This window comes from Larus michahellis, chromosome Z (genome assembly GCF_964199755.1).
Source record: "Larus michahellis chromosome Z, bLarMic1.1, whole genome shotgun sequence".
Classification (NCBI taxonomy): Eukaryota; Metazoa; Chordata; class Aves; order Charadriiformes; family Laridae; genus Larus; species Larus michahellis.
This window is the reverse complement of record NC_133930.1, coordinates 76,561,709-76,584,790: the sequence shown is the minus strand read 5'-3', so window position 1 is coordinate 76,584,790 and position 23,082 is coordinate 76,561,709. Positions and strand designations below refer to the sequence as shown.

Here is a 23,082-nt window from a genome sequence, read left to right as displayed (position 1 = left end):
GCAGTCATTAGCAATGGGGCTGCCAAATGGTAACTGTTTTACAGATTATGATTTTGATAAATGGTGATGACCTTTTGACATCACTCTCAGAGACACCTAACTTCTCTCAATGAGCACCTTCTCCCACCTTTGTTGAGCACAGACACGGAGTTGATTTGTTATTCCTGACAACTATGGGGGGAAAAGGAGTGATTAAGGAAGAAAAATGAGAGTGGAAAGGCATTCTGCTAAAACCTTTGACAAATCTATATTGGACAGTTCCTATTCCCCACAGTCACTTCATCCTCTGCCAAATTGTTACCTTCTCTTCAAGTCTACTAGGTCAAGTGTTTGTAAGACTAGACTTCATCTGAGCTGGTAGAAGCAATCTTCTCAAATAAAAATGGGAACACTTTTTCATATTATTTTCTAGTTGGGCCTTGAAGGCAAAATAACTCCACTTCTCATGTTCATTTTGTAATTTTCTTGTTCACCTGACAGTTACTAAAAAGAAGCAGAAGAAAACTATGAATGGAAATACATCTTCAGTTAGCCAGATGTAGCCTGTTAAATCTGCCGGTAATATGGATGGTGTGCTGAGCAGAAGGCTCAGGGCTTACAAAACGGTCATTTAGGAGAGCCTGTGGTGTACAGGGGAAAGCCTAGGTTTAACTCCAGGGTACAAACTGTTACCAGCAGCAATTAAAAGCTCTTCCAATGGAACAGGCATAAGATTGAGCACAAAATTACCAGTTGAGTCTTAGCAGTTGAGCACTTTTCTAGGCATTTAGAGTGTGACCTGGTAAAAGACAAAAGTTGCACTATGCAGCAGTCTAACCAGTTTTGGGGTAGATGGCTTAGGCTAGAATCTAAAAACTATTTAGACCCACAGAAGTGCAAGTAGAAAGCTCAGTCTTCATGAGAGCAATCTTAAGAACACTATATGCCAACTGGGAGCTGTTTGTGGCCACACATGATCAAGATACATGAATAAATGCCAGTGCAAATTCTGCAACTCTGTGAACTCTCCAAGTAATTCCAAAAAGTTGTGGAATAGAGACATTAACTGTAGTCAAGCCATACCCATAGATATTGCATTAACAAGCAACACTGTGCAGTTACAAATGATCCTTATTCCAGATGTCCAGGAATCAAACATATAGCAGATGTTTCCCTGGCTAAGACTCCTCACCCAGTAATGCATATGTTGATACATTTAGTTATTTACAAAGTTTGTGTGAGGTAGTGTTTCTGCATCTGTTGTAAACTAATCCTGTGGAGTGGGGAATAGTAATTTGCAAAGTATAATGTGGGACTGAACTCTAAAAGCACACTGGAGCATCCTAAAGGACAACTAACTAATGAAAAATGTGCAAAAGAAATAAGTCATAAACATGATACTATGCAAGATTAATCAAAGTCCGTAAGGGAACAACATGGATATAAAAGAATCTTGTAGGAAGAAAAGTGAAATTGATGGTTAACTACAAAAAACAGATTCTTTGAGTATTTGGAAAGAAAAAAAAGGAACAGGAGTAAGTATGGTACAACTGTAAAATAAAGATGTGTTTCAGTTTACCAGAGAGATGTACTGATGGCAAATTTGGTCCACTAGTGAAACTTACTACCATAAACTCACATATAACACTGGAAGAATGTCAAGGAAATTTTTCATGGAGAAAAAAGGTGTTGTGTGATAATGATATTCCACTATAACAGTTATCAGCTAATTGGCTGTCTTGGGAGTTCTGCTGTTTCCCTGGCACTTCCAAATATGTTATAAATAAATAAATAAACTTTACCACTAGAGGGTAGTGTTATGTAAAGCTGTAACAGAAAGGCACCTGGAGGTGCTAACAAATCTATTATACACGTGCTATGTCAAGCTCTAACAGGAAGGCACCTGGAGGAGGTAACAAATCTATTATACCTGTGCACTGCTGCTGGCACACTGAAGTACAAAGGCTTCTCTATGGAAAGGATGTGATCACTTCTCCATTATTAGGTGCAGCAGTGGCCTCAGCTGAAGAAAAATTGAGAAAACTTAGATGTCATGACTTCAAGAAAAGAGTACTCAAAAGAGGAAGGGCAGCTCTCTGAACACTGAATGACTAATCTTCATACAATTTGTTTGTAACTTTATTGAACTGAATAGATGCTGTACCAGAAATCTGGGTCACCAGATGTTAAGATGTAAGTACAAGAAATTAGTCTCTGTCCTGAAAAGTGGAGTGGATGGTTAAAATAGGCGAGACAGAAAAAAAGCCTGCATGTTTCTCTTCAGTGATCAACCAGACCATCTATGAAACCGTAGGCCAAATGATCTCCAACACTCAGAGTTTCATTAATATTACCAGAATTATTACAGCATCAAGAAATTCTTGAGAGTTACATAATGACAATAAGCACGGTTCAAATACAAAGAAAATCAGAAAATCAAACCACTTCCACCTGGGCAAAAAATGGACTACATGAGTCAGAGTGTTTTGATGTTATCCAGAGGGCTTGGGGGGATATTTTTGAATAAAAGATGCTCACACTACTCTGTAACCCACTGGGGGGGTTGGGGGGTGGGAGGGCAGAGAAAGGTAGGAATATTTCTTCATCCAAAATCAATGTCTGCTTTTCCAACAGATATTCTGCTCAAAGGAAGATCTGACCATTAGCTGCCTTCCAAACAGCCATTCATCACTTCTTCACCTTTCTGCTGGCTTCTGTTCATCTTGGTATCCCATCTTCTTTCTGCCTTTGACCTACACAGAGTCAATGGGAAAGCCTGCTCCCCGTAATTCCCTGTCAGGAACCTCGGTGACAAACAGGCCTTGGTTACCCTGACAAGGCGCTCTCAGAGCCTCCACCTACACCCTCTGACTTGAGTCTCCATTTAAGCTTATGACCTTCAGTCCCCGCCTGAGCAACATCTGAGGTATGCTTGCCCCTAGTTCTGTACCTTAATTGTTGTCTGGATTTCCTGGATTCACCTTGGAACTGGCGCGTTACCTCCTCTTTGCCTGATACTCACTAGACTGTCAACAGGACCTGCTGCAGTCACCTCTATGCTCTGCTCACCTGTCCCTGGTGCCATGGGACTGCAACCTGCTGCTGAGGCCACCACTTGGCCTTGTGGCTGCTCTCCTCTCACCTTGTTTTGGGGAGCAGCCTCCTCTTGCTGCTACTGAGCATCCCATGGAAAAATGAGACTTGGCTTCCTAAGAGAGTCCCAATTGTCCTTATAACTTGAGCAGTAGCTTCTGCCTCTGAAAGCCCTACTTAATAGAAGTCCTTGAATGCTTCTCCCCTCTTCCACATCCAGTAACTTTAAATAGGTTTGTAAATAGTGGCAGTGAGTAACTCACTTCAGCATAATAAAAATGCAATGAGAAACAATGGATAATATTCACTGACCATTTCCAAGCACATGCTGTGAATTAGATTGAGAACATATCGCAATTTTACACTCACCCCCAAAAGAGCCACCAGATTAGTGATGTATTAAATACACAAGCAAGATTCACACCAATTGGATCCTAGAAGGGCAATGAAAAGGACTAAGAATTAGATCTTTGCTGCCATACTCACTGGATGGATCCTAGCCAATTTTATTTTTCCCTTGTAGGACAAGAGTATCTCAGAACAGTCAGACACAACAGGAAGTGTTTGGTACTGTCTTATCAGCAATGAAAAATGGTTATCTAGTGAGGCGAAACAGCAAGTCCTGCTCTTACTCTGCGTCTGTCTTTTGTCTCCTGACCCTCTGCTCTGTGATTCAAATGGCTACCTCTAAGCTTAAACCTGGATTTCGCGTGACATTCTGAGTTTCCTCTGAATTGTTCAATGCCCCATATTTAACTTTAAAAACAAAATTTATTTACTTCATTGTGGGGTGGTATGTTCACAATTTTACACATTCTGGCAATTCTATTTACTTGCATAAATAAGGGTTTTGGAGCTTAATTTTACATCCAAAGTTTTCTAGATCTTGCTTCAAAGTTTACTTTAAGCTCTAGTAACAAATTAAGCTTTGGCATCAACAGGGACAAATAAAATATCTTTCCATTTGTGCCATACCCAAATATCACACTCCATTCCCTAACACTCTTTACATCCAAACTCTGACAAAGCCTTTCACTGTCCTCCCCTAATCTTTCACCACCTTCTGTGACTTGGATCTCTGCAAAGTATCCATAGATTTTGGCAGTCCTAGGCTAAATTAGTGCAATGCACTCCACTTAGGGCTATAGTTAACAGGTTAGTTACTCTGTTTCCGTCACTGATGATTTAGTTAGTTCATTCTCTTAGCTATTCCATGAGATAGACAAATATTAATTTGTTGCCATTTGTCAACAAGTGGTGTTTAGGTTTACTGTGGTCTTAGAATGATTCTGCATTGAAATCAGGAAACAAACCATAACCTTGAATGGTAGCCGAGTACTAACTACAAGAACATTTTCCCCATGTGAGGATATTTCAGATATTATAGTGAAGCAGCTATAACGAAATTGCTTTGTAGTAACCTAATCTATGATTATTGCAATAGCACATATATTTTAATGCATTCTCACACATACCAGCTGAACAGAAATTTGTCAAGTTTATCTCTCAAGAAAAAAAATTAATAAGTAGCTACTCTTGAACTGTGGCCACACAGTGATTTCAGTCTGAATTAAAGTTAGAATTTTGACAAACACAGCTTTTAGTAGCCTAGCAAAACAATTTCTCCCTTTTCTTAATTGCCAGTAAAATTCTGATAAGATTCTGCACCCCGTTTTTGCAATGCATCAGGCCTCTTTGTAAAAGACGCGGAATAGTAAATCACCGTATCTAATTGTCACTTTGAGGGTTCACTCAAGGGAATTGGTTTTCTCAGAGGAAGCGTCTTGTTCAGTTTCTCTCCAGAAGGGACCAGTAGGATCAAAGATGCAACTTGTATTGCTGAGCCACAGTGCAGCGGGCAGTCGAGTGGAGGGGCCAAACCCTACCAGGAGCTGCCAGCTGAAACAGTGCATGGTAAGTCAGACAAGGGATGGGCCATGGAAGTCCATGGCTGGTCTATCCAGATGTCTGCTCTGCCCCACACTACTGGAAATCACTATCCCCACTTTGTTGAACTGGACTGACTCCAAGAAAAAGGTGGTGGAGGAGGTTACTTTTTTAAATCCAGTTTGTGGAATGACCTTACATTTGACCCAACATCCAGTTTGGTCAAAACAGCTGATGAGCTGGCATGTTGCAGCAAATTGTCAGATTTAATTAGGACTGTTATATCTTGAGCTACAGTTGCTAGTAAAGGCCTTGGGTTGTCAAGCATGAGCAAAGCAGAATGTCCTAGTCAACGCTACCCTGGTAAGAAACCTCTTGGATTTTTTCCAGGAAACGAAATGAAGTTCCTACTAGAAGTTGTATTGTATTGTATTCCCAGAAACATAGCACATCTGACTATGTACACATAACATTTTACAAATAACTGAAAAATTTTAATAGGAAAACTACATGAGAGACAACAATGTATTGAATTATTCTAAGTAAATAGGTGCTAATTAAATCGTAGAACAGAATATTTCCCCATTAAATAAACAGCAGTTTAGAAGACCTTTTAGCTGCCAACTACTAAATAATGTAAAAAAAAAATCTTAAAACCATATAATAATGAGTTTGTTCCAATGACTTAGTACTTATATAGCAATGATTTGATATATTTGGATGGCAAAAATAAGAAGCAAATGTAACAAAGATGTCTGAACTATTGACTTTACTGTGATGATCATGAAAGTTGACAATCCACAGTAATTAGGTATATTGTTTAGAATGACTTACCAGTAGATATTGGGGAAAAGATGGAAAGTCATATTTTTTATTTGTTAACCTGGCAAGAAGAGAGCAAAAGCGGTGCTAAGTTGCTCACTGGAAAGATTGAACATACTCTTTCTCAGATAAATTCATTTCCCTGAGTTTCATAATAAGTAAAAATTCTGTCTTATGGATGTGTAAACATCCACTATGGATGTGGGCGCACGGGCACGGCCCAACATGGTGGCAGCGCTCGGCCGACTGAGGGGGCTGCTGGCAGCAGCAGGACCGGCCATGGGTCACGCCAGGCTGGCCCTCCCAGGCACACGGCTCCTGGGGCAGAGCTGCCGCCGGCCAGCGGGGCCACAGGCCGGCCCGGAGCCCAGCAGCAGCAGCAGGGGTCTGCCCGAAGGGGTGGAGTACATCCATATGCGCAAGAAGGGCAAGAACCCCATGAAGCCGGTGGGGGTGGCCTGGGCCATCGGGTTGCCCTCCGGCATCACCCTCTTCCTCCTGGTCAAGCGGGAAGTGGAGAAAAGCCATCTGGAGCAGCTCAAAATTTGCCGGAAGATGATGGAACCCAACCAGGGTGAGTACGAGACGGAGCGATACAAGCGGGTGGCCAGGGGGACATAGCCAGCCTGCCCACCCCCAGCCTGGCACCGTGGCACCCTGAAGGGACTGGACGAGGGGATGTCAGCCCCGTGGGGCAGTTGTGGGGCTGGATGGGGACAAAAAAAAATAATTTTTTTTTTCTGCACATGGCCTGGACAGGTGTACTCTTCGCTGGGTAAAAAACTGGCTGGATGGCCGTGCCCAGAGAGTGGTGGTAAATGGAGTTAAATCCAGTTGGTGTCCGGTCACAAGTGGTGTCCCCCAGGGCTCGGTGCTGGGGCCGGTTCTCTTTAATATCTTTATCAATGATCTGGATGAAGGGATCGAATGCACCCTCAGTAGGTTCGCAGATGACACTAAGCTGGGCGGGCGTGTTGATCTGCTTGAGGGTAGGTTGGCTCTGCAGAGGGATCTGGACAGGCTGGACCGATGGGCTGTGACCAATGGTATGATGTTCAACAAGGCCAGGTGCCGGGTCCTGCACTTGGGTCACAACAACCCCATGAAGCGCTACAGGATTGGGGCAGAGTGGCTCGAATGCAGCCCGGCAGAAAAGGACCTGGGTGTGCTGGTTGACAGCCGGCTGAATATGAGCCAGCAGTGTGCCCACGTGGCCAAGAAGGCCAACAGCATCCTAGCCTGTATCGGGAATAGTGTGGTGAGCCGGACTAGGGAAGTGATCATCCCCCTGTACTCGGCACTGGTGAGGCCCCACCTCGAGTACTGCGTTCAGTTTTGGGCCCCTCGCTACAAGAGGGACATTGAGGTGTTGGAGCGTGTCCAGAGAAGGGCTACAAAGCTGGTGAGGGGCCTGGAGGACAAACCTTATGAAGAATGACTGAGGGAGCTGGGGTTGTTTAGCTTGGAGAAGAGGAGGCTGAGGGGAGACCTTATCACCCTCTACAACTACCTGAAAGGAGGTGGTAGAGAGGTGGGGGCTGACCTCTTCTCCCTGGTGACAAGTGATAGGACGAGAGGAAACAGGTTCAAGTTATGTCAGGGGAGGTTTAGGTTGGATATTAGGAAACATTTTTTCACTGAAAGGGTTATTAAACATTGGAATAGGCTGCCCAGGGAGGTGGTGGATTCACCATCCCTGGAGGTCTTTAAAAAAAGGGTAGATGGGGCACTTAGGGACATGGTTTAGAAGTGGCTTTTGTCAGGGTAGGTTAAAGGTTGGACTCGATGATCTTAAAGGTCCCTTCCAACCTCAGCAATTCTATGATTCTATGATTCTAAAACACAGAACAGCAGGTAGTCATGCCAGATCAGACCCAGTGAAGAAATGGAGAAGTTTGGAACCATTTCCTTTCAGTACCGAATAAGCGTACATGGGATGTTGCATTCCTGGTTACAGCACATGGGAACAATATGACTTGAAGATTACATATTGATTTTGTGGCAAGCATTAAAAACTGACTGAGTCAGCAAAGATAAAGTATTTTCAGTGTTGAGAATCTAGAAAAGGTTTTCTTCTGTGATAAACAGATCAGCTAAATTCCAAAATGGATTTGTGCAATAAGTTCGACAGGACAAAATTACAAAACAGAAAGACAGGCCAGGTCTTTTTTTCATAGTGTAAGAAAGTATTAGTAATGTGGACAATAGGAATATCAATAAGATATGAATGAGAAAAATACGGTAGGTGTTAGTTTCTTTAAATCTGATATTAATAAACTCAAAGACAAGTAATTTTCAATAAAATGCTGTGCTGCTGAAAACAAATGAACATAGTTTGTTTAGAATAGATCATGTTGACTGATTGTGCCTGTCTAATCATATTTATATGCTAAGTAGGCTAATTATTGTGCACCCAGGCCCTGATGCTATAATTGGATTTGTGCATACAGACCTCTGTTCTTGCTTGAAGTTCTACTTAATTAAATTATACCATATACCTCTTTAAAGTAAACAAGACCATCGTTCAATTTATATGTCCTTATAAAAGAGGCAACTGAAACACAGGACGTCCATTCAACCCAATCACTGGCACCTAATTTATAGACAGCACAATTCCACCAACTTCCCTAAAATTGCAAAAAACTTGAATTTGACAGGTATCAGGAAGAATGCAATTTAAAGAAGCTGCAAACAGGGAAAAAGGAACAGACACAAGCAAACAGGGAAGCAGGCAGAAAAGAAAAGAATGAGTAAAATAAGTGGACGAATTAAAAAACACAAACACTGTGCATCACAGGGAAAGTAGGAATTTAACTCCCAAAGCCAAAGAATTTAACTCCCAAAGCCAACTCCAGCTCTACGATTTAGGCCTAGAAGTGTTTTCCCTCGCATTATCTTTATCTCTCTCTCTCCCCTACGCTCTTTCCCTCCCAGGAAAGGGATGTTTAAATTTGTCTTCCTGTCTGTTGTTCCCTGCATATGTCAACAACCAGCTCGCAGGCGCTATCACAAAGGATTTATTTTCTTTTTCTATCATAACAATGTATTAAATTTTCTATTGGCTTTGTGAACTGCAGTTGGAAATTAATTTAAAAGCATTCTACAACAGCAGCATGGTCTAAATTATTGGTGGAACACACTTTTTTCTATTTTTAATGTATACAGACCAATTACAGGAGAACCCTCAGAGTATTTTTAAATTACATTGTATGTTTAACTCGTAACAAGAAACATTTGTGCCAAGGGATGAACCTGTAAGGCATTTTTCACAATCTCTAAAGAAAGTATCTTTCAAAGGATTCCAAAACTATTGATTTTATATTTATATAAAAAAATCTATATAATTACTAGCATATATAATATATATATTCTAATACATTGAAAATATTGAATATATCAGTATATTTTCATATGTGTGAATGTATATTCTAATATTAGAATATATGTATTACCCTATATAATAGATATATATTCATATATATATATTCTACTTTCCTTTTCTCATCATAACTGATTCAAATATCAGTTTTTGAGTCTGGTATTATGAATAAAATGGATTTTTTCAAATGAATACTCACCAAAGCACTTCTAATCTTACCTCAGCTGTCAATATGCTGGATGGGGTTTTCTGATCATGGCGATTTGTCTTGCTCCTGTATTTCACAGGTAACAGAAAACCAAACTTTTAAACATTCCCATATTCTTAGTAAAATCTACTGTTTTCAGTAACTTACTCTTGGAAATTGACCAATTAAATCAAACAACACACTCATAACCTCATTTATTTCACAAGTGATGATAACCTTTAAACCAAAACTTGGTCTGAGGTGGAAACCACAAGAAACCACAATTTTCTCACAATTTCCACTTGAGACTGCAACTTTTCCCAGGTTAGAGAACTCAGGCTGAATTTAAAGGACATACGAGGTTGTGCTATCAAACCACAAGAAACTGGAGGTACACAGGGGAAATAAAATTTCCCTCTCTACAACATGCTTGTCTTGCCTTCTGCCTTAACAGTCCCCAATGAGAAACACAGCACACAGACACACTTTTTGACTCGGATTAGGGGTCCAAGCTGGTTGACAAATTACCTAGTTTAAAAAAAAAGTATTATTTTAAGATCAGGTTAATTCCCCAATACAGGGTATGGGCCGGCCACACTGGCAGCTGTGACAGCAAAGACAGACGGGTATGCTACCATGCTTGGAGGGAAAACAAAAAGGATGAGAGACAACAGTGTCTTGCCACTATATACTTCATAACCTTCAGCTGAAAAAGCTTCATTCTATTTCTACATAACAGGACTCAACCTACAGCCTTCGATCAAATCCAGTCGCATATTTTGGTGTGTGTGTTCCTTGAACTCCAAGGCACTCATTTTCCTAGGCGGTCCTTGATGCAGGCAGGGACTGGGCCAAGTACTTGGTGAACTTGCTACTCACCAGCTTATTCTCAAGTCATTCCACTTGCTCTCCCTATAGCAGGACTCAAAAGGTGTCCTGTCACATTCAATGCAAATACCCTCCCGCAGGCGATAGGTATCATCTGTCAGGAAGTGCTTGCAGTTCACTCACCAAATGTATTCTCATTACCTGAAGGAAGAGAGGATTGGGAATTGTAATCATCAAAAGCCTGCGTGTCACACTAAGTCTTGCACTGAGTGATCTCCAGGAGATGCAAAAATACAACAAATCCCATTGTTTCCTGTAAAGGAGGCTGTCATGTACTGTGTTTGTGTTAGGCACTGAAAAAATACAAATGCAAGCCTTTTCCCACTTTGTGTGGGAATTCACATTATGAGGGCACCAACCTGCAAATGGCTTCTGAAAGCATACAGATCTGCCCCTCTTTTAATATTATCTTGTCTTCACTGCCTTTTAGCTTTTAGTTTCAGGTGATTTTGTGCATCAGTCAAATAAGCAACTGTCACAATCTGCCACGCTTAAAATTAAGACACCTCTTGTACATATTAATCCCTGCTGTTCCAGGCCAGGTTTAGTAGAGAGACCAATGGGGCCTGCTTCTACCTGCTGTCCCACTCTAACCCTCACACGTACACACTTCACATCATTATCACACTTGTAACTTCCACATCATGTGAAGCACTGACATCTCACACAGAATTCTCAACCCACTTGCACTGAAGCTGCCTCTTCTCCTATGTTCTTAGATGACTCATGTCAAGAGTGATAGAAGAAACCTCAGATACCCCATGTTTCTACACGTATTCTACTATACAAAAAGAGCTTTATCCCAAACACTGTGGCAGGTCTCTATTTCCCACTGAAGTCAATCTGAGTCACAGGACTTGGATAATGCCAAGAATTGTCTTGTGACTCTCATCCATTTGATGGAGGCTACACACTTCTTTAACGCCATAGCCCAGAAAAGGAGTTAGTTCAGGGAAGTCCTTAAGGTCCACGCTACACAGGACATGAACTAGAGGAACATATCTCCTTCCAGTCTCATGACATGCAGATGCCTCATTTGGTCGCTGCCTGGTGTCTCCACAGTATGTCCCACCCCTTGGGCTCCTACCCCTAGGAAACAGGATGCAGAAGCAACTCATTTGACCCTGCACGCAGCTATCTCAGATACATGGAAATTACCAGACAAGACCATGTGTTACACAACAGTTTCCCACCCTGCTCCACAGGCCTCACACACACACTTTTCTATGCCTCTGCCCACTGTCCTACCTGTGGCCCAGTGACTTTACAGCCCCCATAACCAGCTCTAACATATCACAGAATCACAGAATGGTAGGAGTTGGAAGGGACCTTCTGAAATCACCTGGTCCAACCCCCCTGCCAGAGCAGGGTCACCTAGAGCAGGTTGCACAGGAACGCGTCCAGATGGGTTTTGAATATCTCCAGAGAAGGAGACTCCACCACCTCTCTGGGCAGCCTGTGCCAGTGCTCTGCCACCCTCAAAGTAAAGAATTTTTTTCTCATGTTGAGATGGAATTTCCTGTATTCCAGCTTGTGCCTGTTGCCCCTTGTCCTGTCGCTGGGCATCACTGAAAAGAGTCAGCACAGTCCAGGAGGTTCCTCCAGTGTATTGATGATAACTTTTTGGCACAGGTGGTGCAGGAGCCCATAAGAAGAGGAGCACTACTGGACCTAGTACTGACAAACACAGAGGGACTGGTGGAGGATGTTAAGGTTGGGGGCAGCCTTGGCTGTAGTGATCATGAGAAGATAAAGTTCAGGATCATGGGCAGTACTCACAAAACAACAAGAAGTAAAATCACAACCTTGGACTTCAGGAGGGCTAACTTTGACACCTTCAAGAAACTGCTTGGAGAGATCCCATGGGCTAGGGCTCTGAAGGCAAGGGGGCTCAAGAGATCTGGTTGGTATGCAAACACCACTTTCTCCAAGCTCAGGATCGGTGCATCCCCAAGAGAAAGAAATCGGGCAAGGGATGCAGGAGACCTGCATGGTTGATCAGGGAGCTTCTGAAAAAGCTCAAGTGGAAGAAGGAAGTTTACAGTAAGTGGAAGAAGGGACTGACCACTTGGGAAGATTACAAGAATGCCGCCAGGGCGTGCGGGGATGAAACGAGGAAAGCCAAGGCCTCCTTGGAATTAAACCTGGCAAGGGATGTCAACCTCAACAGGAAGGGCTTCTTCAAGTATATTGGAGGCAAAACGAAAACTAGAGAAATTGTGGGCCCACTGTTGAATGAGACAGGAGCCATGGTGATGGAGGATGTGGAGAAGACAGAGTTACCGAATGCCTTCTTTGCTTTGGTCTTTACTGCTCGGCGCAGCTCTCAGGGGTCCCAGACTTTGGAGAAAGTGACAGGACAAGTCTAGACAAAGGAAGACTCCCCTTTGGTTGAGGAGGATCAAGTGAGAGATCAATTAGGTCAATTAGATATCCACAAGTCCATGGGCCCTGATGGGATGTACCTGAGAGTGCTGAGGGAGCTGGCGGAAGTCATTGCTGGGCTGCTCTCCATCATCTTTGAAAGGTCCTGGAGAACAGGTGAGGTGCCTGAGGACTGGAGGAAAGCCAATGTCATTCCAGTCTTCAAAAAGGGCAAGAAGGAGGGACCGGGGAACTACAGGCCGGTCAGCCTCACCTCCTTCCCTGGAAAGATGGTGGAACAGCTCGTTCTGGACATCATCTCAAGGCATGTGGAGGAAAAGAAAGCTATCAGAAGTACTCAACATGGATTCACCAAGGGGAAATCATGTCTGACTAATCTGATAGCCTTCTATGATGGCATGACTGGATGGATAGATGAGGGGATGCTGGTGGATGTTGTCTACCTTGACTTCAGCAAGGCGTTTGACATGGTCTCCCACAGCATCCTCATAGGGAAGCTTAGGAAGTGTGGGTTGGATGAATGGACAGTGGGGTGGATAGAAAAATGGTTGAAAGACAGAGCTCAGAGGGTTGTGATTAGGGGCACAGGGTCTAGTTGGTGGTCAGTGACAAGTGGTGTTCCCCAGGGGTCAGTACTGGGTCCAGTCCTCTTCAATATATTCATCAATGACCTGGATGAGGGGATAGAGTGCACCCTCAGCAAGTTTGCTGATGACACAAAGCTGGGAGGGGTGGCTGACACGCTGGAAGGCTGTGCTGCCATTCAGTGAGACCTGGACAGGCTGGAGAGTTGGGCGGAGAGAAACCTTATGGAATTCAACAAGGGCAAGTGTGGGGTGCTGCACCTGGGGAGGAATAACCCCATGCACCAGGACAGGTTGGGGGCTGACCTGCTGGAGAGCAGCTCAGTGGGATGAGACCTGTGGAAAGAGAACTGTGAGACTGTGCTGTCTCTGAGGCCAGCTCTGAGACTGCCTGCCACACAAGTCAGGGGCTACCAGCCGGCCCACCCAGAATCCTCTTCCCCGCCACCGAAGGGCCTGTCTCCCCCTCTCCCCGAGCTCCCCCAGACCCAGCGCGGGGCAGGAGGGCACTGCGCCCCCCGGGGGACGGCGGGGACATGCCACCCCCCGAGGCTCCGCCGCCGCACCGCGCCTGCGCCCTGGCCGGCTCCCTGCACCGGGGCGCCGCGCCTCAGTGCGCCTGCGCCAGGGCTCGCGGCGGAGGGCGGGGGCCCGGGGGGGGGCCGAGGGCGGTGGCCCCGCCCGTGGCCTCTCCCTGTCACCCGCGCTCCGCACTGCCACCCACGACCCCGGCCCCGGCCGCGACTCCGGCTGGGCCATGGAAGGGTTAGTACCGGAGCCGGGGCCGCGGCCGCACCGAGGGGCAGTCGGTGTTTCCCTGAGGGCTTCACCTGGTGCCGCCTGGGGCGGGACGGGGCGCGTCCTGCCGGGGTGGGGTGTGGGGGTGGGCCGGCCCGTCCCGGCTCCTTCTTTCTAGGAGCAGCGGGCTGCCGTGCCGGGGGTGGGGAGAGGGGGGCTGGGGGAGGTACCCCCCGCCCCCGGCGAAGGCAGCGGAGCGAGGGGAAAGGTGGGTGCCAGAGAGGGGCCGGGTTTCGGAGGGGCCGGGCTCGGGGTGGGGATAGTGCCGCCGGCTGCTCCGCCAGGTACTTGTGCAAGGAGGAAACCAGTAGCCGCCGCCGCCCTGGACCTGTGGGACCGACAGCTTTCGCGGGGAACTTTGTGGTAATCGGGGAGTGCGGGTTTCTCTTCGTTTTGCTTTCTTTTTCCTTCTTTTCCCAGTGGGGCCGGGGTGGCGGGAGGCGGCCGTCCGGCGCTGAGGAGGGCGCGGGGATGCGGGCGGGGATGCGGCGGGACCGGGGCTGCCCTCCCTCCCTTCCTCCATCCCGTACCGGCGGCGGGACGGGGGCTGCCCTCCCTCCCTTCCTCCATCCCGTACCGGCGGCGGGACGGGGGCTGCCCTCCCTCCCTTCCTCCATCCCGTACCGGCGGCGGGACGGGGGCTGCCCTCCCTCCCTTCCTCCATCCCGTACCGGCGGCGGGACGGGGGCTGCCCTCCCTCCCTTCCTCCATCCCGTACCGGCGGCGGGACGGGGGCTGCCCTCCCTCCCTTCCTCCATCCCGTACCGGCGGCGGGACGGGGGCTGCCCTCCCTCCCTTCCTCCATCCCGTACCGGCGGCGGGACGGGGGCTGCCCTCCCTCCCTTCCTCCATCCCGTACCGGCGGCGGGACGGGGGCTGCCCTCCCTCCCTTCCTCCATCCCGTACCGGCGGCGGGACGGGGGCTGCCCTCCCTCCCTTCCTCCATCCCGTACCGGCGGCGGGACGGGGGCTGCCCTCCCTCCCTTCCTCCATCCCGTACCGGCGGCGGGACCGGGGCTGCCCTCCCTCCCTTCCTCCATCCCGTACCGGCGGCGGGACGGGGGCTGCCCTCCCTCCCTTCCTCCATCCCGTACCGGCGGCGGGACGGGGGCTGCCCTCCCTCCCTTCCTCCATCCCGTACCGGCGGCGGGACCGGGGCTGCCCTCCCTCCCTTCCTCCATCCCGTACCGGCGGCGGGACGGGGGCTGCCCTCCCTCCCTTCCTCCATCCCGTACCGGCGGCGGGACGGGGGCTGCCCTCCCTCCCTTCCTCCATCCCGTACCGGCGGCGGGACCGGGGCTGCCCTCCCTCCCTTCCTCCATCCCGTACCGGCGGCGGGACCGGGGCTGCCCTCCCTCCCTTCCTCCATCCCGTACCGGCGGCGGGACCGGGGCTGCCCTCCCTCCCTTCCTCCATCCCGTACCGGCGGCGGGACCGGGGCTGCCCTCCCTCCCTTCCTCCATCCCGTACCGGCGGCGGGACCGGGGCTGCCCTCCCTCCCTTCCTCCATCCCGTACCGGCGGCGGGACCGGGGCTGCCCTCCCTCCCTTCCTCCATCCCGTACCGGCGGCGGGACCGGGGCTGCCCTCCCTCCCTTCCTCCATCCCGTACCGGCGGCGGGACCGGGGCTGCCCTCCCTCCCTTCCTCCATCCCGTACCGGCGGCGGGACCGGGCTGCCCTCCTTCGCCCCGGTACGTCCGGGGGGCTCCGGACCAAGCTGCCGCCCGCTGCTGGGATGATACTTGTTGGACGGTCTTTAATCCCATCATAGAGTTACCACTTTTTTTTAAACGTGTTTAAGAGCCCTGCTTCCTTAACGGTAAGTGAGTGTCGCGGCAGGTTTTTGAAGGTGGCAGTTTCATGTGGTAACTTAAGTTTTGTACCTCAAGTCTGGCGGCTGGTTTTCTGCAGCAGGGGAAAAAAAACCAACCCAACTGTAGGGGTGCTGCTGTCTGCCGTGTCGCTGGTGCCCGGTAGAAGTGCATATGTGAAAATGAACTGATTGACATCTATTCCGCAACGTTAATCAATAATCTGAATGATCATTCGTGTAGTCCTAAATGCATTTTTATAGACCACACCGAAGGCCTTAAGTACGGCAGTAAGTCGTTACAGTGATAAAGTTCATACAGTACACAGTCAGTTTATACAGTATGGGCTCCTCAGAAGATAAAATTATTACTGTCTAGTCTGAAGCACTGTGCTCCCATCGCGGGGGTAGCGTGAGGAAAGCTGACTTCTGTCATAAGTCTTGATAAAGTTTCTTAACTTGAAGCTAAGTAATAAAGTTAAGTTCGTTATGCATACTGCCAACTTCCCTTACTACTTTTTAAGTGCATGTGATTGCTGGTATTTTTTCTTTAGCCTATCAGTATTTCAAAATCCAAAGCCTGGGAAGTTTGACCATGGTGGGAAATTCAACTGTCCCGGGAACTGTGGACAGTTGAATGAATGCCTAAGGTCAGTAAAGTACTTTACTGTTTCTTTTATTTTTTTCATCATAACAGTATGCACACATGAAAATGGAAGCAATCACTAAAGACAGTGCTTCTAAATTCATGCAAAGACATAGATATTATTAACTTAGAGTGCTTCCTATACCTTGGTGACCTGTAAAATCTTAGCTGTTCTTCAAATTGAGGAATTCTGAACCAGAAGTTAGGAAGACTTTTTTTTCTTCTTGTTCTTTTTGCTGACTCAAAGCAGTGCAGCCCAAACTTTCCTGACATCTTTTAACCCTGTTGCAGTGGAAGACTTGACAGGGGGTGGAGGTTGATGAGAACACTCTTATATAAGTGCTAATTAATCAAACAAACAATATTAGGAAGTATCTTTTTGGAGAACCTCATTCAAAAATGTAGTGACTAATTTTGCTATGATCAGCATTTTCTCACATTTGCTTTGAAACCACTTTTTGGAAAATTTCAAAAGAAAATTAAGAAAGTTCTCACTGGAGTGAGAGTCTGCTCTTTTTTAATCTGTTAAATGTGCTTATGAGCTTGTGGAATTGCTGTCTAAGCTGAGTGTATGGTTCCTATGGTCTCCCTATTCTCTTTAAACTAGTCTAATGAGTTTGTTTTGTAAAGCATTTTTTTAATTTTCATAAAGGTTTTGTCATTTTAATTGAGAGAGGAGGGAAAACGGCGCATGCGTTGGTTGATGTACTGCCCTGAAATGCTAATATTAAAAATGACTTAAGGTTGACAAGTCTGTTTTGAGTAGAAATAGTATAAGGAAAATTTTTGTAGTTCTTAAACTGTACAAATCTAACATCACAAAGTAGAATCTTCCTAAGAAACTTGCTTGTCAGAGAGTAAGGCAAAGACTGAGGGTACATTAAAGGTGAATAAATTGACTGTTTTTAATGAAATTTTCCTAAGTAGAGCTTTTTAGGTGTTTCAGTAATGGTACAGGTGGTTGATGATAACTGCAAGTTTGAGTATGCTCTGAGTTGTTAGATGCTGAATGTGACTCTTCAGGAAGGCCTGTTTTTTGGGGGGTGGTTTGGAGGTGTTCTTTTTTTTGTTAGAGGATGCTAAGTACCTTCTGAGAATTGGACTCAATTGGAGGATCTCCAAACTGTTAGTTGAAAATGCAGGCTATTAATACTGTGATTGGTTAAAACTGCCCTAGCGTAATGAATTTAAAGTAAAATAAGTTAAAACTTTTCATTAACTGGCTTGTAACTTTGTTGTTGTTAAATGCTCTTCAGAATAGGAAGAGGAAAAGAAGTAAAACTACACTTCACTGTCACTAATATGGAAATTAAATACAGGGGTTCATTTATTTCTATGGAATACTGCGGCTAATTTAGATCCAAAATTTGTATTTAGTGACGGTAATTATTTGGAGCAGAAAGATTCTCTAGAAAGCTGTAAAAATTTCCCTGGTTTGTGGCAAAGAAATTGGCTCTTAATATTTAAGATTATTGCATTTGAAGGAAAATTTGATTCAAGTTAGACTGATTAAATTCAAGGAATTAGTAATGGTATGAACTATAGTTTTTTTTTTTGTTGACTATTGAAGGCAGTCCAGGTATGTATATAGATGTATATTTTCCTTCAACTGAGGTTAGTGGCTTCCTTGTGGGTTAGTAAGAGGAAAAAATCAGGAGCAACAGTAAACATAGCAACTGAATCTGTATTTGCAAGTTAAATTCAGCTAGTCCAGTACCAGATTAAATCTTCAGGTTTAGCAAGGCTTTTGAATTCTGGCAGATGATGTTCAAGCTCTTAAAGAGGCATCAACCACTTGCATGTTATTATCCTTATGTTTCTGACTTTTTTGTATTTATATTCTGCATAGAGTAGAATTACATAGCTCACTTTTTCCTGTAGTTCCTTCATAAATACCTGTTTCTAACCCACTTTAAATTATGTACTTGTGAAAAATATCTAATGTAAGCTTAGTATGAATGAAGGTATTCCTCTTTATGAGCTTGCTGTTCACTGAACAAACTTGTTTACTATTAATACCTGATATAATCAGAAATGGGAATCATCTGTCACAATCAGAAACATGAAAATAACAAAATATAAATCAATCTTATAGTTTCCTTACCAGTGGTTAAAGTACTATTTATTTGATTTGGTCTATAGTCAAGAAAATTTATCTGCTTAGGTACCCTGTGGGGGGAGATAAGCAGTTAAATATGCTGGGTCCTACCAGGGAGAATTTATCAAGTTTTCTGCTGAACTAATCCTGCGCTAGCTGAAGCACCTCTGGAGGTATTAAGTGATAAGCACAAGTATGTTCAGGCTGACTTTCTTTTAAAGGATATCCTGATTAAACATAATACTGTGTCAAAACGTGAGGATGAGAGTTAGTTATGTAATAAAAGTATGCCTACAGCTGCTGTTTCAAGGTACAGTTCTTAATTTTTTTCTTCTGCATTCATTAACCGTTGCATGGAATTGCACTCTTCCTTTTGGTTTTTCTGCTCTTGACCATTGTATATCTTTTGTACTTTTAATTTCATTTTGTGCTGCATAGTCTTCATGAGAGACTTTTTTTCTTTTTCATTACAGCATGTGATAATAGAACCTATCTTTTCAGGTCTGTGGATGAGACTTTTACATTGGAGTACGAAGCAGCGTTTTTGACTTTGTGTTGCAGAGTGGGTAGGTAAAAAGGAAAAAGTACTTTGTTCCTGTTGGTACCACTCTTCCTTGCTCTTGCTGTTTTCCTGTTAGCTAAAGTTGTTCAAACTAAGGACTGTTGCCATAAGTGCAGCACCATCATTAGCAGCATGTTTCTGCACCTCACTTGCGGTGTAGTAATTGTCATGTGTGAACTGCATATTAAGTTATTCTGGTGCCATGCTGCCTTGCAGTTGTTAGTCACTTCAGGGGGAGCCATGAAGACACAAGGGTGGGGAGTGACACAACTGCCGTGGCTCACTGCAGCCTTAGATCAGCTTAAACTGACCAGGAAACCGTACCCTAAATTTCCTGTGAAAGCCAATAGAGTGAATGGTCATATGATTCAATAATCTATGCATCATCTTTGCAATTAACTTTCTTAACAGCACTGTACTACAAGTAATTTAACTTGCTGCCATTCTTATTTGTTAAAAGACATGGTGTGTTACAGTGGCATTTAAAGTCAAGGAGCAGATAGATCATTCTTTCTCAATAGTGAATACCAGAAGCAAAGGAATCAAAATAATGTTTGCATACTTACATTCTGTGCAAGTGTGCATACTTCGCACAGGTGTGTGGTGGGGTCAGTACTCCCTACTAGGATATTACCATTTAAACAAAACATTACTATCTCTTGGGTGGTCGGTTGCATTAATTGTGGGAATAATGATGGTCCAAAACCAGTTCAGGTATAGGCAGAAATAAAATCTTACCATGTCTTCTGGTTTGCAATCAGACTTCGTGGAGAAATCATGGACTGGTAACCCTTCTTGTCTTTAGGTGGCATGGTAGCTACATGTGCAATGGCACATGAGAAGGAAGTGAAATAACTTCAATTTGTTATGTCACTGCAGATCCGTTCTATTACACCTTGCAGAGATTTGTTTAGGAGTATCGCTCCACCTTTTGATTCTTGCTTACTAGATAATTCCTAGACTGCAACATTTTGGAAAAGGCCATAGAGTTTTTTAAAGGGAGGATTCAAAGCAAGTTTTTGGACTTTTCCAGGGTGACAACATACTTCAAGGGCTGCATTTGAGTGTGGAAACTACTCTATAACCCTTCATGAGATACAGACTCCCATATCTTAAAGGTCTTTTCCAACCTAAATGATTCTATGTTTCTATATGCCTTCAGTCTTTTAACTGTATCATTTTCTAGGGCTAGAAACACTTACAATACTGTTCAGCAGTCAGTATCAAATGCATGTTGCCACAGTGACCCAAAGACCACTGCAAATTAAATGAGTATAGCATCTGAGTATTTTACTGACTTGTAATGTTGCCAGGTGATTTGCCTTAATTTGTAAATTACATATAATCCCTCTTGGTTTTGTTAGGCCTTCTTTTCCTATCTAGCTTTGCTGGGCTTGATTAGGATTTGCTTTCCAGTTCCATTTCTGTGGGTTCTTGGTTGTTCATTTTCTCATTTTACTACCGACTATAATGCATTCTTTTTCTTACTCTTTTTTCCTTTGTTAGTTCACCTGTTTCTATTTTCTAGTCTCTAATTTATCTTTCTTGCTTTATGTATATAGACAACCTATTTGTTCTAATCTTGTGTTACCAGGAAAATTACTCTAGCTTCACATCTGTTCCCTCCCCCTTGTTTCAGTTACCTGTCCTTTCCCAAAACACAGGCAGTTTGAAATGAATAATAACTTTTTTGCAAAGTTATTCAGTGCACAGTATAAGTCCGTGAGTGTGGTGGAAGCTGTACTGCAGAACTTAGTTTCTGTGGAGGAAACTTCTCAAACATAGGTGATCTGTTCATTTTTCATTTGGTTTCTGTCAGTGCTAGCAAACTTTCTGTGTAATAAAACTTGGTAGATGTATAGAAAAGCTTGCTGTCCTTATAAAACTGGTCAGTTTCAGATGAGTACAAACTTCAGACATCCACAGTCTCTTTGAGTTGTTTGCATTTTTTAATCTATAAATTATTTTTTTCCCCTTGGTCATTTTCCTCCAGACAGCCAAGTATTTACAGGGATGGGGTACTAAAGTGTAAGTGAAGGTATGGGTGGCAAAGCTATATATATGGTCCAGTCTTACAGGTCAACTTAATGCATGAGCTAAAGTAGTATTTAAAGGAATGGTCAATGCGTATAGGTATCACTTCCCGATAAACAAAATAAATTAGTGTGTATAATTCTATGCAGTTTTAGTTTTATGTTTTTTACAGATTAAAAGCAGCTATTTCTTCCTTCAGAAACTGAGTTGTCTTAATTTTCATGAGTTTGGAAGTGTTACGTAAGTTTATCACTGAAGATGACCATGTTTATATATGATTTCCTTTTATTCTCTACAACCCTGCTTTATCCACTAACACACTATTTTCAATTTATTGAAATAGAGTTTGTGTATGTACAATGGCTTTGTTTTCTGAAATAGAAAAAAAAGGTATGGAAGTAAAATTAAGTGCTTTAAAAGTGTAAAAGTAACTTAACTTTTCATTGCTAAGTCTTTTCTGCAGGATCCCATAACATACTTTCTGTATGGAAATTGGCTTGCTAATAGCACTGCTGATGGCAATTTTGGTCTTATCATCGTGTAAAATAAGTCTCAGTGTATGTGTGTATATTTATATGTATATACACTAATGGGACTAACATGTAAATGCAAAGACCATTCAGTATATGCTGTGGTCCCCTGTTGTCTCTGCTCTCTGTTGCTTGTTTTTGCTGTGTAACGGTTGCTCTCTGTAGGGCTGAGGACTGGACAGTAATAACATGCATACCATCTTTGATGTAGAATCATCAAGGAACAAGATTATGATTCATTGGTCATTTCTTATTTTTGTGAATTTTATTTTTGATCCGTAGGGTTAATCTGTTTTTTGTACAAAATTGACATTTTTAGTGGATGCTTGTGACAAGCGTAGCCTAATGTGTGTGTGAACAGTGCTCTCTTGGAGGAGGTCTTTATCATGGTACTAGTTGCTGTTTCAGTGTGTACCTTAAACGATAGGGAGAGAGACTCATAACATGACAAGAAAAAAGCCAGGTCTTGGAGTTCTCAAAACATGCAATTCAAACACAGATTAAAACTGTGTTCTAGATCACTGAGTGTTAACTTCTTGATGTTTAAACAAAGGAGTCTAATTTAAAACTCACAAAGACTGCCCAAAGGTGGTAATTCATTTAGCTACCAGTGTTTTATAAAACACAGACAATATTAACAGGATGAATGGATTTAAATATTAATAAAATTCAGGACTTGTATTTGCTTCATAGGTTTTTCTTCTCAGAATCATGTATCTCCCATAGTTGGTTGTATGTTTGTGAGCAGAAGGGCAGGGTTAAAAATAAAGAAGTCGTGCTTAACAGTAAAATGATTTTAGTGTTACTGTTAAATCACTTCACAGTATGCTTTGATCACAGAAAATTATTATTTCGCCAACTAACTTGTGTGTTCTCTTCAGAGTTGGAAGAAATGAAGACCATTAGAGGATGTATTATTGTGAAGTAAAACTGAAGGGAAAAGTTCATTTTGTGTGACTGGTGATATTAGGGGAAGGAAGAGTTTGTCCATATATACTGAAAAGATGGAGCATTCATTTAAACAAAAGATATAGGCATTCTGGATACAGGGGAGAATGTAAACAAAAATAGGGGTATGTTAATGCTGGGCTGTCTCCTGTGTCTCCAGACAGTCTGAGATTATGACTCATTTATATAATTAGTATATTAATACTGAGCTTTAATCTAAAGGATGATTCTTACAGTGGCTAGTTTACTACTAATTGCTCCAGCAGATGAAGCAGAGTTGGGCTGAGGAACAGAGACAGACCATTTGCATGAGAAAGTGTCATGCAGTGAAAAACTGATAAGGAACACTGCTAAGGAAGCGGGGAGGAAAAAACCATAGATGAGACAAAAAGGACAAGAACTGTGGGTATTGTAGGTGTGACCATGTTTTTATTGCATACAACAAGTCTCT

The 23,082-nt window shown here is 44.0% G+C and overlaps 1 protein-coding gene across 5 annotated transcripts in view; it reads left to right on the top strand.

Annotated features, from left to right (window-relative positions):
• The first annotated feature begins 13,846 nt into the window (after positions 1-13,846).
• Positions 13,847-23,082, top strand: part of PTBP3 (polypyrimidine tract binding protein 3) — a 47,062-nt gene continuing 37,826 nt past the window's right edge. Inside the window, exons 1-3 of one of the 5 annotated variants that reach the window (XM_074570387.1) lie at positions 13,926-13,969; positions 16,368-16,463; positions 19,059-19,123. Coding sequence is in view for 1 of the 5 variants with exons in the window: in XM_074570388.1 (XP_074426489.1) it covers positions 16,303-16,463; positions 19,059-19,123 (226 nt within the window). In the remaining 4 variants the exon portion in view is untranslated. Of the gene's footprint in view, positions 13,970-14,163; positions 14,211-14,231; positions 14,366-16,302; positions 16,464-19,058; positions 19,124-23,082 lie in introns of those variants that run through there. The other 4 variants (XM_074570385.1, XM_074570386.1, XM_074570382.1 and 1 more) reach the window with 4 other exon arrangements.